Source organism: Sinocyclocheilus anshuiensis, unplaced genomic scaffold, assembly GCF_001515605.1.
Source record: "Sinocyclocheilus anshuiensis isolate Anshui unplaced genomic scaffold, SAMN03320099.WGS_v1.1 scaffold784, whole genome shotgun sequence".
Classification (NCBI taxonomy): Eukaryota; Metazoa; Chordata; class Actinopteri; order Cypriniformes; family Cyprinidae; genus Sinocyclocheilus; species Sinocyclocheilus anshuiensis.
Window position 1 is genome coordinate 684212 of NW_015554160.1, and position 19168 is coordinate 703379.

At 36.8% G+C, this 19168-nt stretch overlaps 1 protein-coding gene across 5 annotated transcripts in view; it reads left to right on the plus strand.

Annotated features, from left to right (window-relative positions):
- The window catches only part of LOC107670874 (ras guanyl-releasing protein 3-like), a 33723-nt gene extending 16985 nt beyond the window's left edge, over positions 1-16738 (plus strand). For all 5 annotated transcript variants that reach the window (XM_016463666.1, XM_016463665.1, XM_016463667.1 and 2 more), the window contains 13 exons: positions 4122-4253; positions 4856-5003; positions 6480-6653; positions 7430-7546; positions 7958-8233; positions 8378-8458; positions 8864-8977; positions 9344-9459; positions 10286-10433; positions 11844-11880; positions 12175-12324; positions 13313-13698; positions 15372-16738. In XM_016463666.1, coding sequence (XP_016319152.1) covers positions 4122-4253; positions 4856-5003; positions 6480-6653; positions 7430-7546; positions 7958-8233; positions 8378-8458; positions 8864-8977; positions 9344-9459; positions 10286-10433; positions 11844-11880; positions 12175-12324; positions 13313-13698; positions 15372-15380 — 1888 coding nt within the window. In that variant the 3' untranslated portion in view covers positions 15381-16738. The remainder of the gene's footprint in view (positions 1-4121; positions 4254-4855; positions 5004-6479; positions 6654-7429; positions 7547-7957; positions 8234-8377; positions 8459-8863; positions 8978-9343; positions 9460-10285; positions 10434-11843; positions 11881-12174; positions 12325-13312; positions 13699-15371) is intronic.
- The last annotated feature ends 2430 nt before the right edge of the window (positions 16739-19168 follow it).

Below are 19168 nucleotides of genomic sequence, written 5' to 3' on the forward strand. Positions count from 1 at the left end.
TTTTAAAATTCTAGACATCATACACTTAATTTTGTAAACAGTCACAAACGGAAAACTGGGCATCATACACTTAACGACTGAGGATCATACACTACCAGAATTTGAAGTCCTTCCGATCACAGCAAACTCACACAGAAACGTATTCTTTGGGATAAACGCCTTGAGATGCATCATCTCATTTTCTCATCACACTAGGAGACACGTCAACAATATGTGCTCTAAAATCGGCTGAAAATATCAAACATGTTTTCCTCTGAATGGATGGAATCATAGTCTGAAGCTAAAAAAATCGCAGACTGTTATTATCATACACTAAATGATTTTCTAAGAAATCCGTAAACTCAAATCTGCAGACTGGCTCTGACTTTCAGGTACTTGCGTCAACTGTAGATCAGGGGGAAATCAGGGCAAAAGTCGTGTAGTTTATTCCAGCCTTATTTTAACACTCATGTTGTGTTCTATCATTTTGAACCTGAGAGGGTTTTCTTTTACCCAAAAATGCTTGTTAATGTAGTCACATTGGACTAAAACTTACTGACTTTGCTCACAAATGATTTTTGTAACTTTTTTGGGATTTTTCCCATGCCTTGTTACACTTGTGGTGTTCCCGGACAAAAATGACCAACCTGCAAAAAATTGCTAAGGTGAAAATGAGGTTAATAAGCTCAGATCATTGAGGACTACAATCAGTCAGTTTCCAGACTGAACAGAACTACAAAACCTGTGCTAATACAATAAAAAATAAATTGAAAAAAGATTGATTTTAAAGGGTTAGTTCACCCAAACATTTAAATTAGCCCATAAATTACTCACCCTGAAGTCATCCTAGGTGTATATGACTTTCTTCTTTCAGACGACTCCAGTCGGAGTTATATTAAAAATTGTCTTTGATCTTTCAAGCTCTATCGTTGTACTCAGCGGGTGTTGCAGTGCTTCGGTTCAAATGACGTGAAATAAAAAGCACCCTTCCACAAAAAACAGTGTCTCTCACGGCTCCGGGGGGTGAACAAAGGCCTCCTGTAGCGAATCGATGCATTTTTGTAAGAAAAATATCCATATTCAAAACGTAATAATCACTTGAATCTAGCTTGCGCTCACTGTTGTACACAGAAGCAGTTCCGGGGGAATGACATATGAGGTCAGCTTTGCGCATGCGCGGCTCAGAAGTGACGCACGCGGAGAGATCGAAACAAAACAACGGTCACTTATTAGAAGTACAAAACGAGGATTTGTAAAGAAGAATGTCGGAGGATTTCGATATAAGCCAAGAGGAGACTGGTTTTCCTTTGCTAAAGTAAGGAAACTTTGCTTCTTTTGATCCTGTAAACAAACGTTGGTTTTCACGAGACTCACCAGCGCATGCGCAACGCTGACCTCATACGTCATTCCCCCGGAACTGCTTCTGTGTACAACTGCTGGCGCAAGCTAGATTCAAGTTATTATTACGTTTTGAATATGGATATTTTTCTTACAAAAATGCATCGATTCGCTACAGGAGGCCTTTGTTCACCCCCCGGAGCCGTGTGAGACACTTTTTTTTGTGGAAGGGTGCTTTTTATTTCACGTCATTTGAACCGAAGCACTGCAACACCCGCTGAGTACAACGATAGAGCTTGAAAGATCAAAGACAATTTTTAATATAACTCCGACTGGATTCGTCTGAAAGAAGAAAGTCATATACACCTAGGATGAATTCAGGGTGAGTAATTTATGGGCTAATTTAAATTTTTGGGTGAACTAACCCTTTAAGATTTGGTAATAATGTAGCATAGCAAGAAATTTATAAGCGATTTTTGTAGGTTGGTCAGTTTTGACTGGGAACACCACAAGTGATCAGTAAGGTAAGGGGTTGAAAATAAAAATAAACAGTTGGAAATAAACAGCATTTTAGAATTAAAAAATTCATCTGACACTGAAATGTAAAAGGAGTAAGGATAGCTAAGATTTCAGCCCTGTTTCTAGATCACTAGTAAATTTGACCATGTGACCATGCAAAGTCTTGTAGAGATGATTAGATTTCTTCCTTTCATCAAAGCACAAAATTCTCTCTGCCAGAGAACAGTCGTGGGGTTTTACACAAACTTATGGCATTTATACAGCTTGTCATTTAAGCAAAATGGGAAAAACAAATACTAAGACATTTTGAAATGCATGTTAATTTATGGGTTTTGACTATCAAATTATGTTAATATGTAATGCATTTAATACACAATGTAATTAGCAATTTAAATCATTGTATTAAGTTTAAAAAATCTAAAATTTTAGTTTTATCCGATTTGATATATAAAAAAAAAGACACACACTTTCCAATGTGTACACACCTGTGGTTAGGGTAACTAATCAGTTATCAGTGTATATTGAGGTGTTGTGTAAAAGTTGTCTGATGACCTTTTGACCCCTGCTCTCATTGGTCTCACTAATGTGCACAGTTACACAATACAAACACCCTTGCGTTGTTACCTCCTAACTGCATGATGTCACTCTGACTCACACTGGGCACACATTCCAGCTGATGTTTGTCTCAAAAAACAAACAAACAGAAAAGCAAGAAAAGAATGTGTTTTTGTGTCTCAGTGCCCTTAGTGAGTCCGACAGTCAAAAACATCTACATAATTAATGATAAAAAGCATGCATCTGACATAAATACGCTTCATCCGTTCCTTTCTCCAGGGACTTGGTGAGAGTCACCAAAACAAAAACATCACAAAATGAAGGAGGTCAGTGTTTTGTAGAACTGCATCCTGCTGTGGGAAAAGCAACCTTGCTCGATTTAAAATGTAGCCTTGATATTTACTGGAAGCATCCAATCAGGCTAGATTTGTTGCTGTTTTTCAGGGAGTCCACAGGAAATCAACTCTGCATGTCTGATAGAACTACAAGAAGTATTATAATAATACCATTGTTTTTTTTTTGTTTTTTGTGTTTTTTTTATAATCATGTCATGTTTTTGGACGTGTACCATCTTAGACTTATTTATACCCACTTAATAATGTTTTCAAAATAATATTTTTATGCTCACCAGGGCTGGATTTATTTTATCAGTGCAGTAAAAACAGTATAAACCGTAATATTGTGAAATATTATTACAATTTAAAATGTTTTCTTTTTGAATATATTTTATAATCTAATTTATTTCTGAATTTTTAGCAGCCATTACGCCAGTCTTCTGTCACATGATTCTGCAGAAATCAAATGTATTTGCAGAAATTTGTCTACAAGCAGAAATTTGCTGATTTTGTGCTCAAGAAACATTAATATTTTGTTTTGAAAATGTTAGACCATTTGCCAAAATATTGTAGCCCATTGGATGCACAGCCTTTCACCTCAACAACAAAAGTAAAAAAGCAGGAAGACTTTTCTCCTAGCTTTTAAAAGATAATTATTTAAAGTATTCTAATTTTTTGCAGGATTATACAGTTAGTTATTTTTTATTATTATTTTGCTTTTCTGTTTAGTTACTGTTTTTTCCCCTTGTTGTCTGTAACCCAGAATAGACCTGCAAACCTTTTTGCGGTTACAACATGCCAGTTAAAAACCACAGCGATAAAATACCATGAAATTCCATCTAAACACTATTTTGCTGCATATAAATATCGTAATTCTTGCTTCAAAGTATTATCTTGTCCCATCACTGTACCATGGTGAAACCACAATACTTTTTTGTAAGGGTAAGATGAGTTTAATTAGCACACCAGCAAACCAACTAAACAAATGTTTGCAGAGTTGTGAGCTGTTTCTCTCTTTTGCGTTTGTGGTCTAGACAAACTCTGCTTCAAGGTTACAGTTCCCCACAAGTAAGTACAGTGATGATGGGTTTGAACATTTTCTCAAGGCTGTTACCTGACAACAAACAGCATTAAGCATGGCAGCTGGAGCAGAACTGAGAGGAAACTGATATATACAATGTGATTGGACAAGCAATTCATCAGCCTGCAGTTACACCATTTAGGATTTTGTTGAAATGTAAATGATCTGGGGCAGAAAATAAATTTATGTAAACTTTCTCTGAAATACTGAGCCATTTGTACACTTTAAAAAATACTTTGTGTTTAGCCACAGCAATAAAAGTTCAATGTAACTTACCATTTTTAAAAAACCTGTGTGTGTGTGTGTGTGTGTAGGTACTGGATAGCTGAATTCCCTGCAGAGTTTGATCTGGATCTAGGTTTGATCCGTCTTACAGAAGAATTTCGAGATGCAGCCGCTCAGCTGGGTGGTGACGAGCACATTAAACTACTTGACATTTCTACAATGTGAGTGTTACAACACACAAACACTCATTCAGGTTCTGAAGGTTGTGTATCTGCTCACAGCGTGCCGATTATTGACTGTGCCATTACTATTGACCTATTTGGCTTAATCATGAGCACCGTTTTGATTGAAATGAAAATACTTTGTAAATTCAAATGTTGCCATTTTATGGCATAACTTGACACTAATGAGCATGTGTTTTAATCACTGATTCAGATTATGTGGAAATGATTGCAGAGAGCATTGTGCACCTGTCACTTAGACTTTGTCACTAACACTAACTGTCATCTTACATTTTGCACATTATAATTCATGAGATAATTTCATGATTATATTATGAGATTATAGCAGATGTCTTGTCATAATCAGCCTAAACTACATTTTTGATTGTGCTGCGACATTAGTGAGACAGCAGTGTGACATTATATAGAGTAAGATCTATTTTCTAAATATTATGTTGAGTTTATATTGTTATATTGTTGGAGAATAACCCCCTAACTACACGGAATAACACTGAAAGGCTGGAAAACATTTTTTTTAATGCATTCTGTAGTGATACACTATGAATGAACATAAAACAGTGAAAACATGTTTGTCTTTTCAGCCCCTCATATGACTGGATGCGTAAACTGACTCAGCGAAAGAAGCAGGTGAAGAAGGGTAAAGCGTCACTGCTGTTTGATCATCTGGAACCCATTGAGTTGGCCGAACACCTCACCTTCTTAGAGTACAAGTCCATCAGGAGGATATCGGTTAGTGTGCACAGCAGAAATGGAAAAATAGAGTGTTTCCTTCACCTGGGAAGGCCGGCAGCTGTAGTGGACTTACGTCAGTGAAGATAATGTGTATGTGTATGTGTGTGTGTTTGTTTTTGTGATATAGAAAGAAAAAAGGACTGTGCATATGAGAACACACTTTGGTTCACTTATCAGCTCTGCTGATTTTTTTCCATCGGCCTGCATTCTTATTCTTAACAGCTAACAGTCAAGTATTTTTTTTAGTTAACAAACATCCTTCCTTTATCCATTCCTCCCTTCTAAATCAGTGCTAAGCTTTGGAAAGAGTAATGTGATAGAAACCATGACATTTAAAGGAATAGTTCACCCAAAAATGCAAATTTGGTGAAAATGTACTCACCCTCAGTAGTGGTAGTTTGCACTCACATTCTAAAGGATCTATTGGTGAGCAAGTGATTTTAATGCTAAATTTCTCCAAATCTGTTCCGATGAAGAAACTAATGGCGCTTTTCCACTGCGTGGTACGACTTGGCTCAGCACGGCTCAGTACGGCACGGCACGGTTCGGCTCGGCACGGTTTGCGTTTCCACTGCAGTTCAGTACCGCTTTAGAGTGGGCGGGATTATTCACATGTCGTTATAGTTGCGCCGCCTCTACTACCACGACTCCTAAAAAAATCATTTTTCATTCCGCATTGCCCCATCAAGCTCTCGCTGGATCCGCTCCTCTGCTATCAACGAGAGGAACGTCTGTTCTTCCGTAACAGACAACAAAACTTTTTGGTTGTTAAAAAAAGGTGCGCTCGTTCCAAACAGTTGCGTTCGATCCTTCGCTGGCTGTGCTGATTTAAATCTAGCGGTTCTTTTGTGTTTGTGTCGCAAGTTCAGTAACGCAGGTGGTGACGATTCTCCCCGGCCAATCCGTGATCAGCAGAGTTTACACGTCACGTTTTGGTAACGGTACGGTTCACTTGGAACCCCAACCGAGGTGGTACTAAAAAAAGTACCAGGTACCAGGTACTGTACCCAGTGGAAAACCCCCAAAAAGTGAACCGTACCGAGCCGTACTGTGCCGTACCATGCAGTGGAAAAGCGCCAAAACTCGTCTATATCTTGGATGGCCTGAGGGAGTGTAAATTTACAGCAAATTTTCATTTTTGGGTGAAATTAAAATGTGTGTGCCAGTCAAACTGCAAACTGGACTTTTTAGAAGCTGCATATGAGAGACTTTAGGGCGAACTGATTTACCAGAATGAATCAGTCTGTATATTTACAGTAACCATCTGAATGAACCTATTCACTAGAATTAAACCGATTCACTTCCAATGCTACATTCAGACTGGCTATTTAATTTAGCATGTTTATTCACAAGTATCATTCAAAAGTTTGTTACTGAAATAGGTTTGTTGCTTTGAAAACAGCGACACTACTGTTTGAACTACTTTGTTACTTTCTAAAACTAGTATGAATGTGTCTCTGTTTATGTCCTCAGTTCACAGATTACCAGAGTTACGTGATTCATGGCTGTCTAGTAGATAACCCCACATTAGAGCGCTCCATCGCTCTGTTTAACGGGATCTCCCAGTGGGTTCAACTGATGGTTCTCAGTAAACTTACCCCTCAGCACAGAGCAGAGGTCATCAACAAATACATCCATGTTGCACAGGTAAGAACATAAATGTTTCTTCAGCTTGTCTAAAAGGATTGCAATAATCCTGAAGAATGTAATATAATATATAATAATACAGGGGTAAGAAATAAAGGAACAGGAAATGCAACTTCAAGGTAATGAAGCCCATAAAATGATTGAATTACTCATTACGAAAGACTAAGTTTGGTAAAAGGCCAGGATTCTGAAAAATAAACGTGCATTCCGAGTAGCGCACTAAAGCGACACGCTGTCGAACTGTACCGTTGATTACGCAAATGCGAGACCCTTCACCCAGCAAACCAGTTTATGTCGGTGCATTCTGAAAGCAGCTAGATGACATTTCCAGGCCCTTTGATATGTAAATGTCTGCCAGCGAAAGAGTGCGAGGGAGCCGCCTGCCTGCTCTCACGCCACCGGGGGTGTATGAAACGCCTCTATTGTGAAGAGCACCCAGGCATCCCTTTAGTACAAAGCCTGTGCTTTTAGTATCTGTTTTAAGGCCTGCTGGGCATGATCCATGTCAGCTAATAGATGTTAAGTGTCGAGCTGTCGAGTTGCTGGAGCTCCAATAATAAAGGAGAGCTCTGCTTTTATGAGATCAGCCAGCACTTGTGCAATTATGCTGCAAAGGAAAAGCACTAGATTATATGTGAACTAATGGATCAAATCTATCTATCTATCTATCTATCTATCTATCTATCTGTCTGTCTGTCTGTCTGTCTGTCTATCCTATCAGATATTCCATTTATTTATCTATCTGACAGTCTATATGATTCTTCTGTCCCTTTCAGAAACTGCTCCACCTGCAGAACTTTAACACGCTGATGGCTGTGGTCGGGGGTCTGAGTCACAGTTCTATTTCCCGCTTGAAGGAAACTCATTCTCACCTCAGCCCAGAGGTCACCAAGGTGCAACAGTCACTGCAAAAAAAGAATTATTAAGAAACTATTCACTCCCTTGTCCGTAAAATCAAGCTGTCATTGGAGGCCAACTCCCAGTGCTGAAGCAGTACATGTGATGTTACTTTTAGGAAACATTGTATGAGGCATAATCATAGTCAAAAGTATTTAAAAAATGGCTTAGAAAAGTATGTTTCGCACATCGCAGATGTTACTTGGTTTGAAATTTTGTTATATAATGCAAATGAATACATTTAGGTTGAATTTAAGTGTCTGAATACAATTTCAGACACCTGTATATGAGAAATGCACTGACAAGCAAAAAAAAACAAGTAGTCAGACATGTGATATCTAGAACATATAAAAGAAAGAGGTGCGGTGATTAATTTCACTCACTGTCATTTTCTATGCTATTGACAGATCTGGAATGAAATGACAGAGCTGGTTTCGTCAAAATGCAATTACTGTGCTTACCGCAAAGCCTTCAGTGAAAGCGAAGGGTTTAAGATCCCAATCCTAGGTGTTCACCTGAAGGACCTGATCGCCGTGCACGTGGTCTTCCCAGACTGGGTGGAGGATGGGAAAGTGAACATTGTGAAGATGCAGCAGCTGTATCTCACCTTTAATGAGCTGGTCTCCCTGCAGAGCGCTGTGGCTCAGGTGGAGCCCAACATGGACCTGATCTACCTGCTCACTGTGAGTTCTGCTCGCATGTCTGTGCTCGTCAATCTCCACATTCAATCAAAGCCTCACCGCAGCACTGAATCACAGTGGTTTTCATTTATTAATTAAAATGAGTGGCTTTACATTTTTTTTTGTTTTATGCCTGTTTGTGTAAAGCTGTCCTTGGATCTGTACTACACAGAGGATGAAATTTATGAGCTGTCCCTTCTTAGAGAACCCCGTAACCCCAAATCTCAGGTAAGAGATTTGTCTTGAAAATATTGAAAAAAATCAGAGGAATAAATTACATTTTAAAAGTATTAAAATATGAAATAAAAATTGTATTTAAAAAAGATTACAGTTTTATTGTATTTTTGATCAAATTAATGCAGCCTTGATGAACAATCTTTTTTAAAAAGAAAAAATACCTACCCCAAACCTTGAAACTCATAGCCACTTATTCAACATGTTTTGGTCATTTAAGTGAAAATTTCATAAGGTTATCCTGTCTTATACTGTAACCCATTTGATATTGTGTTCACAACTGTAACTGTAACAGACTGTTTCTTCCTCTCTCAAGGAATTTTTTGCTGGAAAGTTTTCTTTTATAAAAAATTAGCACAGAACAGAATTAATTTCATAACATCCATGTTTTTTCTGCAGCCCACCTCACCCACAACGCCCAACAAACCTCTGGCTCCGCTGGACTGGGCCTCTGGGGTCACCACCAAACCAGATCCCTCGGTGGTCAACAAACACATCAGGAAAGTCGTGGATGTACGATGCTGTCAACATCAATACTCACAGACATTTATGATATTGAAAACATTAGAGTTCATGTTTTATATAAATCGAAATGATTTTCATATTTTTTCAAATATATAAATGCCACCAATTGTTTTGCGGTTCTATAAAACCAGAATCTAAGGGGCTGATTATGTCGAGCCTATTTCAGTGGCTCCAAACATCCTGAATGGTTTAATCATATGAATTTGATTATATGGTAGATTATATCAGTGCACTTTTTTATGCCACGTACAGATAACAGTCCAGCCATTTAACAGATATATGTATATATGAACTTTTGCTCAATGCAACACATTCACTAAACTTGTGTATTCCTGTTTTTCATTGCATGTGAAGTCTGTCTTTCATAACTACGACCATGACCATGATGGATACATATCTCAGGAAGACTTTGAGAGTATTGCTGCAAATTTCCCTTTCCTCGATTCCTTCTGCGTGCTTGATAAAGACCAGTAAGTAGGAAAAACACATACAAAATGTGTGATTCTTGTAAAAGGCCCCTGCAGTGCCAAACTGCTAATAGTGTTTCTTGGCAAGAGCAGCTCATAGACTGTGTCGATGATCCTTTATAAGCCCGGGCATAGATTCAGAAGTGCTCGATGATATTGGAAGGGACACATTTTCATCATCTCATTTCTGACAGGGTCAATTTAGTGTCTGGAAATTCCTCAAAGGGTTCTTCTCAACCGTGCTAAACTCGTAAGTGTGGTTTATCGCTGCAATTGGAGCAGAGCATGGCATGCCGTCTAAACAACACAGTGATGTAATATTTAAACAACAATAATAAATTATTAAACAGAATTAAATTGCAGTGTTTTTTTTTTTTTGAGTTTTGGGAAAATACAGCATATTTTTAAGCCTGAGGCTTTCTGTACCACTAGATGAACACATAAAAGTTTATTTATGTATTTAATTTTAATGATCAGAGAAAATGCATCATGTGTAATGCAACATTAGTGACTTCAGGCCATGCAGCTGCTCAGTGTGGGTTACCTGCTGCACTGTTAAAAGGCTGAAGGTCATGACTCCCGGTGAAGGATGCACAGCATCAGGCACGCACAGACTCTCTCACACACTCACAAATTCCCCAGCCGTCCTCTGTGGTTCATCTTAGCCATTCAGCGCTCAAACCGCATTACTGGCATGTGACTGCATGCATTTCTTCTGAGCTCTTGCGCTCACACTTATGATTCTGTTCAGATATCGTACCTGTTTTGACACAGGAAGCAAATGCTTTATGAGCTGGAGGCTATCATGATGATCTCTCTTTTTGTGCAGGGATGGATTGATCAGTAAGGATGAGATGATGGCATATTTCCTGCGTGCCAACCCGCTGCTGCAGTGTAAGATGGGGCCTGGTTTTATTCACAACTTCCACGAGATGACTTACCTGAAGCCAACATTCTGTGAACACTGCGCTGGATTTGTAAGAGCTGATTTTACTTCTTTTCTTTCACGTCAGCACAATTGATAATGTATTTTGGGTGGTTTCTGCTGTGCAACGCTTAAGCAAAGATTCTCTCTAGGACTAAAGTGCAATAGAAGACTTCTGAGGGTTCAGCTCTGTGTGTGTGCAAAAAAGCGTACCTAGCAAGACCTGAGTTTACCACAACATCACTGAACCAATGCAGACAGTGTTTAAAGGTTAAATCCAACCTTAAAACCACAGTGTCTAGCTGTTTTTCACTCCCAAGATTTCTGGCTAGTTGAGTTACAAATTTTATTGCTGTTCTTCTCATTACAGGCCAAGTGGCTGACTGTTAAAAATAATGAAATACACTACTGTTCAAAAGTTTGGGGTCAGTAACATTTTAATTTTTCTTAAAGAAATGTAATAATTTTATTTAGCAAGAATGCTTTAAATGAATCAAAATGGAAAATAACATGCTGTTCTTATTTACTTTCTATTCATTACAGTTTCTACAAAAATATGTGCACTGTTTTAACATTGATAATAAGAAATGTTTCTTGAGCAGCATATTATAATGATTTCTAAAGGATCATGTGACCCTGAAGACTGAAGTAATGGCTGCTAAAAATTCAGCATTTGTAATTACATGAATAAATTACCATTTTTACATTTTAAATTATAATAATATTTCACAATATTACTCTTTCAACTGCATTTTTTATTAAAAGCAGCCTTGATGAGCATAAGAGACTTCTTTCAAAAATATAAACAATTATTACCGACCCCAAACATTTCAATGAGATACAGTAAATAATGTTTTTGGATTATTTAACAAAATATAAAACAACACTGGAATTTTTTTTAAATACAGTGCATGACAGAAAACAACATATATATTAATAATATAATGCAATGTCATTCAGACATTTTTAAGTGTCCACATACTTTTGAGGGTCATTGTATACAAAACATCTCCGGCCATAGACACACAGAAGTTGTCTTTCCTATTAAATGCAACACATTTCCTGTTGCCACTGAACTGAATATTCTGGGCTGATGAACTATAGAATGAGTGTATACACTACAGTGAGTGTTTAGTCAAAGTCACTACTGCTCAAATTGTTCTGTATTTACACAGATGGTTAGACAGGAATCCGCTGAGTTAACACACACATTCTTTTAAACAGACTTTCAGACACACACACACACACAAAGATCCACCTTGTCACACTGTATTGCACAGGAAGGGTGCAACGTGTGGAAGTATCCTGTTTATTACTCATGGGTCTGTGTACAGAAAACCATAAACTCAAATGGCATGAACTTGCTGCTTCTGTCCCCAATTCATAATTACTCTCATGCTTCTCTCGCTCCATTTTGTTCTCTTCATGCCCTTCCTCTTCACCCCGTCGTCCATGTTTTCAGCTCTGGGGAATTATTAAACAAGGATACAAGTGCAAAGGTAAGAAATAAATAAATAGAGCAAATCACAATAGATGTTGATGCTTGAACAGGGCACTAATTTTGTAAATTCACTATTAGTTTCTTTTTTCTGTTTATTTAGTTGATATTAGTAGCTTGTTAGATATCCTGTTTATCTTTTTTTTTTTTTATAATATAAATCGGTCCCATGCATATGTGCGTAATATATTTTTTAAAAAGATTAATACATTTTTTTTTTTTTTACTTTCTTTATTGTATACTATTGTCATTTATAAATCCAGATAAATGCACACTCTCTGTTGTTTGTTTTCAGACTGTGGTGTGAACTGCCATAAACAGTGTCGTGAGCTGCTGGTTTTGGCGTGTCGTCGTCTCCCTCGGTCCACGTCGCTGGGCAATGTGTCTCCTGGAGCGCTCACACACAGCTCTTTGCCCAGCAGCCCCAGCCTGCCCACCTGTAAAGGTGAAAACACACCTTTACAGTACATCACCATCTGCTTATCTCAGAGTAAAACAGTGTAAAATGAGTGTGATGTCGCTCTCTCTCAGGCAAACACAAACATGCACTTACCACTAAAAAGTGCTGTATCGTCTTTTCTATATTCATTTAAAAAAATCATCTAATGTGAAAGTAAATTCAAAAATCTCACACACAAAAAATTATCTTCGTAAGGTTTCACTGAAAAAAAAAATTCCAGTAAAAATATCTAAACATCCTTTAAAAAAGCTCAATTTATTTGATAAGCAAAATAATGTGAGATTGTGTGAGACTTATTTTCAGAGAACATTTGAATTTTTCTAGTTTTATATATAAATATATATAAAATAAATATAGAGAAATATAGAAATAAATATACATACTATATACATGATAATATATTTTAAATTGTAATTGATTCCTATTATAGAAAATTAATTTAATCAATGTTGAAAACAGTTGTGCTGTTTAATATTTTTGTGGAAACCATGATATATTTTGTGTCAAGATTGTTTAATGATGAGAATTTCAAAAGAACAGCACTGATTTTGGATATAGAAATATTTAGTGATAGTGATTTTGATCAATTTAATGCATCCTTGCTGATAAAAGTATTATTAATATACATATATATTTTTTCAATTCACAAAATTTTAAATGGTAGTGTACACTGATGGACATGTTTGCCAGACAAAGCTAAATTTATTTGAGAAGCAAAATTGTGTGAGACTTGTTTTAGAGAACATTTGAATTTTTCTAGTTTTAATCATAAATACAAATTTATTGGAAAAACTATTAGCCAGTCATTGTTTAAACATAAATCAAGATATATTCTTTAAAAACAATTTTTTAGTAAATTGATCTTGTTTTAAGAATGTTTAATAAAAAACGAGACAAAAATGTTTTTTTCTGATAATAAAATATTGAAGAAATATTCCCTTTGCTAACATTCTCTTGTCCTGTTATTGCACAGATGACGATGAGGTGTTTACATTTCCCGCCGTGTCGTCGTCATCAGGCTCTGACCTGGAGGGAAAGTCCATCACCCTGATGACTGGTTCAGCCCAGCGCATCTCAGTGCGGCTCCAGAGAGCCACCACCAGTCAGGCCACGCAGACAGAACCCCTGTGGCCCGAAAACGGCTGGGTGGCCGTCGCAGACAGCGGGTCACACACCTTCCCCAAAATGAGATACAGGCCTCACCGCAAAGCATCCAAGAGCAAAGGCTTTGCTCGCTGGGAGAACGACACGCAGAGTTCGGCAGCGACGAGGAACAGCAGGAACTCACAGGAGCACAGCGAAGAGTCACAGCAGAACGGACTCGCAGAACAACATATGAACAAAACCAGGACCTCTGAGGTACGACTGAGAGAAAAGCATCTCATTTGAGTTCTGAAGATATAATCCTGTAACTATTTCAAAGCTGTGGAATCTGTGAATCCCACAAACCGCCTTCTTGTTTCACTATCTTTTAATTCATACATCTCTTCCAAGGCCCTGAAACGTCTTTTTATGAAACGTTGCTCCCCTGTTGCCATGGAAACGCCAAGGTTTTGCGGTCTGGTCTTTCGTCACTCTAGAGATAATCTTCATCAGGGGCCGCAGAGCCAAGAGCACCACAGCACTCACGATGTTGGGCCTAAATATGGAGTAGAACTAACCTGAGTAGGGCTCTAGGCTGTTATTTTAGGACCTGGCAGACACTTTGTTTTGGGTTAAAATGCAGAGCATATGTCTGACCTGGATTGTGTTGCTGTGTTTGTTAAATTCAGATCTCAGATGTGTTATTTGTAGAACAGGCTTTAAAAAGTCAGGGTCACTTGACACACAGGGATTAGACTGTTGCTGCACCTGTCAGCGTTACAATGCAGAATTAGTTTTTTTTAGGTGAGCAGTTCATGAATATGCATGTTTAACTAACTTAAATATTTGTAACCTTTTTAGATGGAAATATAAAACCACAATACTACAGTCAAACTATTTTTATTATAATAATTATATTAATTTTAATAACTTCTGGTATTTTTATGTTCCAGACGTGGATTTCATTACAAAATTCATACAAAATTCTTACAGTAAAACAACAACAACAAATTTTTACACCACCATTCAAAAGTTTGTGAAATTTTTTGAAATAAATATATTTTGCTCATCAAGGCTGCATTTATTTGGTAAAAACGACAGTAACGACAGTAATATTGTGAAATAATTACAAAGTAAAATAAATTATTTATATTTGATAAATATAAATATGCATATATAATATAAATTAAAAAAAATATACAAATATACATGATAATATATTTTAAAATGTAATTTATTAATATTATTAATGTTAATATTATTAATATTAATAAATGTTGAAAACAGTTGTGCCGTTTAATATTTTTGTGGAAACCATGATATATTTAGTGTCAAGATTGCTTAATGAATACAATTTCAAAAGAACAGTATTGATTTTGGAAATAGAAATCATTTGTGATTTTATTAATGTATTTACTGTCTTACTTTTGATCAGTTCTATGTATGTTTGCTGAATAAAAGTATTATTATTATTTTTTTTTTCAAATCCACAAATTTTTAAATAGCAGTGTGCACTGATGGACATGTTTGCCAGACGATATAAAATATAAAATATAAAACATATATATATATATATATATATATATATATTATACAGTATATATACACACATCAAAATTTTTACAGTCTTACAAATAAGAAAGTCTGTTTTCTGATTATGTGGCAGAAGCTCTCATAATTGAAGAAACACCCAATAGCAGTTTTTCTTTTTACACTTTTTTTAAGAAAATATGATTTCTGTGTGTTTGCCCAGGTGTTGCTATGTGTTTACTAAGTTGTTCTGAGCAGTTTTAGCATGTTGTTATCCAGTCGCAGAGTGTTCAGAGTTTGTTTACTTCCCCCCCAAAATCCCAAAACGATACTGAAATTGTCCTGAGCAGGCAGCACTAATTATTTCCCCTAAACAAATGAGTCATGTGTCCTCATGATGTTCCACTGTGTGTTTTCAGATCAGCTGACTTGACTGCTCTGTGGGCCCATGCAGGACACCCTGGAGCCTGTCAGGACCACGGCCCAGAGGGCTGTCCGCTCTAGGGGGCGTGCTGGGGTGCCTCATGCCTCCAGTGGATCAGGAATAGGGTCACTGTTTCTACAGCCACAGTAAAAGAGCGGCAGCAGGCAACCCACTGACTGAACTGGGGGAAGGGTTGCATCAAAGGAAAGGTCTGGGACTAAACAGGGAGTGACTGTGTTGTCCTGTCTGTTGGAAATCTAACTGAGAATCACTGGAAGCTGATGTGACGGATACATCAGTGTGATAATAGATGAGTGAGCAAGAGTATTTAAGGTATGCCGTTGACGTGTTTGCGACGCACGCTCTGATTTTCGTTCTCCAAAAACACTACTCTGAAAGGACACAGTGGATGTGAAGGTTATATTCAGGTTGTCTGAAGTCGAAAGTGGAACTGGGAAAGATGAAGATGAACGTATGTATGATCGAACATTAAAACACTAACTTAATTTGTGTTACCCAGCAACACATTATGATCTAAAGTGAAAGGTACGTCGAGTTTTAAAACCCCTAATATTTTACCCCAAATATAATTATAAAAACCACTTACACTGTTTTACAGATGTTTCTCCAATGGTTTGCACCATAGTTGTGTCTTCTGTGCTTGAGAAAATGCAGACAAGTAACCTCTGACCTTATGCATCATTACATCAGCACTGCTTAGCAACATTGATAGCTATGTAAGGTTGAAAAGATACATGAATTCAAAGACTTCAATTCTGCCGACACAGGTGAGCCGTCAGCCAGGTGTTTATATGGCATCTGTTGCTAAGCGCCAGATGAGTCCATCTATAGTCTGTTGCCAAGGCAACACACTGCCCTTCAGCGCCATATGTTCTGAAATAAGTTTGACACCCAGACATCTCGGCTCAGTTAGAGCCCGACAGCCTCAGATGGGACAAGCCTCATACGATCATTTTTGCAGACAGTGTGTGTGAGAGAGACCTCGCAGGTGGATCAACAGATGAACTAAGACAAACAGTGATTATAGTGAGTCTTTGAGCCTATAGGATTAGATGCTCTTCTGGCACCAAAATTGCAGATTTAAAGAAACAGTTCCCCAAAAAAATGAACATTCTGTCATTATTTACTCACCCTCACGGCTTTGTAACTAAAATTAGTTTATTTCTTGTATTTATTGTGGAAAACAAAAGGATTTTTATCAAAAAGTCTGCCCTTTTTTGATACAATGAAAGTTAATGGTGACCATGTCTGTCAGGCAAGATTTTCACTGAATATCAGCTTAAAGGGATTGTTCAACCTAAAATGAAAAATTCTGTCATAATTTTTTACTTTACTTACCCTCATGTCGTTCCAAACCTGTAAGACCTGTTCATCTTCTGAACACTAAGATATTTTTGATGAAATCCACGATCTTTCTGATCCTCCATAGACAGCAAAACAATTGACACATTCAAGGCCCAGAAAGGTAGTAAGGACATTGTTGAAATAGTCCTTATATAAAATCTATAAAATAGAGAAAAGGTATTCTTGCAGCTTCATAAAACTACAGTTGAACCACTGATGTCACATGGACTATTTTAACAATGTCCTTACTACCTTTCTGGGCCTTGAACCTGTCGGTTGCATTGCTGTCTATGGAGGATCAGAAAGCTCTTGGATTTAATCAAAAATGTCTTAATTTGTGTTTCGATGATGAACAAAGGTCTTACGGGTTTGGAACAACACGAGGGTGAGTAATTAATGACATGATTTTTCATTTTTGGGTGAACTATCCCTCAGTTTATTCCTCTCAAAAAAATATATCGAAGGCTTATGAAGACTTGGCATGAGTTGTATGTACTGTACAAGTATGGTGTTTTTTTTTCTTGTTGGTTCCCATTCACTTTCATTGTATGGAAGATAGCAGCTTAAAAGAAGTCTTCACAAAAGAAAGTCATGGTTTGAAACAACATGCGAGGAATTAATTTAAATGAATGCAGAATTAATGTTAGATGCCAGTGATTCCTGAAGCAGCTGAGAAAGCATGTTTGTCATCTGAAGCCTTCATGTGTAGCCTAGTGCTGAAAGCGCTTACCTGTTGCCATAGTCATTAGAGTATTATTCTAATACTGTGCTAATGATTCTGCTCACATCTGTGTATGTCTGGTAATATGATGCATGTGTATCTGTAGTGCTAGTTAGCATTCAGAGTGTCAGAGATCAGAAGAGAGGTGTTAAAGGCACATGCTAAATGTAATTCATTTTGATTTGATGTAGCATATAAAGCATACTACTGAAAGGGATAGTTCACCGTTTAATCACCTTACAACAACAATATATATATAAGTCCATACAATGAAAGTCAATGGGTACCAAGACTGTTTGGTTACCAACATACTTCAAAATATCATCTATTACTTTTTTTTTGTTGCTATTTTTATTTTCATTTTTAGCTTAACTATCCCTTTAAATGTAACAATTTAAGCATGATTTTCAGAGCCTTCGAGTAGCAGAACCTCCTGTGGCATATTTCTTATACATCTGTTGTCTTTGACTTATTAATAAGTGAGAATTACTGCTAAAGTGTCGAGCACACATTTGACATACGAGCAGCAGCCATATCAACACAATTTCTTGTGCAAACATCTTTACGTAATATAAGCTTTGTGAAATCAAGAGATGTGTATTGAAAAACTGATAACGCTTGTCACTTCTGGGCCATCAGAAGATATGGTGAATAATAACTGCTGTAAAATGATCAACCTTGTCATTGCTGTATTGACTATAGTCTTATGAATGTTTCTCTGGTTGAAGCCAGGTTTACATGAGGGAAAGGTGTACATTTACTACATTTTGAACATCAAGCATACAGACATGTTTATTCCCAAGGTTCTTGCTGCACTTATTTTTCCTCACTAAATTTCTGAGCTTCACTATATATATATATATTAAAAAATTAAGCAATCTAATTATTGTTAGGTTTTTACCAACGCTGAAATAAAGTTGTGCAGAGAGCAGGTCATCTCAGCATCTCAGGGTTGCCAGTGAAGATAAGCTTGGCCTGTAAAACTGAATGTTAAACATCAAGGGACTTTTACCATCTTGACTGGAATATTTGGAGACCATTTATGTAACTGTAGCTGGAAAAGACATTATAAATGTATTACATTAAAAGTATTTAGTGTATTTTTGAAGACAAAAAAAACAGCGATTTAGATTTGAACAGTCTGCTTTAACTAGAATGAGTGTAATAATTGAATGCCATATGTAGAAATGTTCTGTTACAATTCACTTGCTGTTCATGGAAAACATCAATAAATACACTACCCTAAAACAGACTAATCACGACTATAAAAAACATTCTGTAGCTTTTAAAAAATATTCTAGTTTGTGTTTAATGTTTCCTAATGACTGGTTTAAAACTGTGATTAAGTGACTTTGAATGTTTAGAAATTAGTTTAGGCCATTTTGCAGGTATTAAACTAAAATAAATGGCTGTCTATCACCCCCATGTGGCCACTGTATTTCTAAGCATGTCACAATCACACTGCATCATAGGAATCTGCATAGTTTCTGTAGAACTCTTGTATTTAATTTAGTAAAGTTGTTTCTATCATTGTAACTTCTATTTTATTGCCACTATAATAATGCAAGAAAAAATCTTTATTTGAAACTGATCAGTTTTCTGTGATTAAAAAAATAAAAATCCACCACGACAGTGAGCTCTTTTCTTTACGGTTTATTTAATCATTCCAAAACCTTTAAACATTGTAAAGGTGAACTGTATCCACT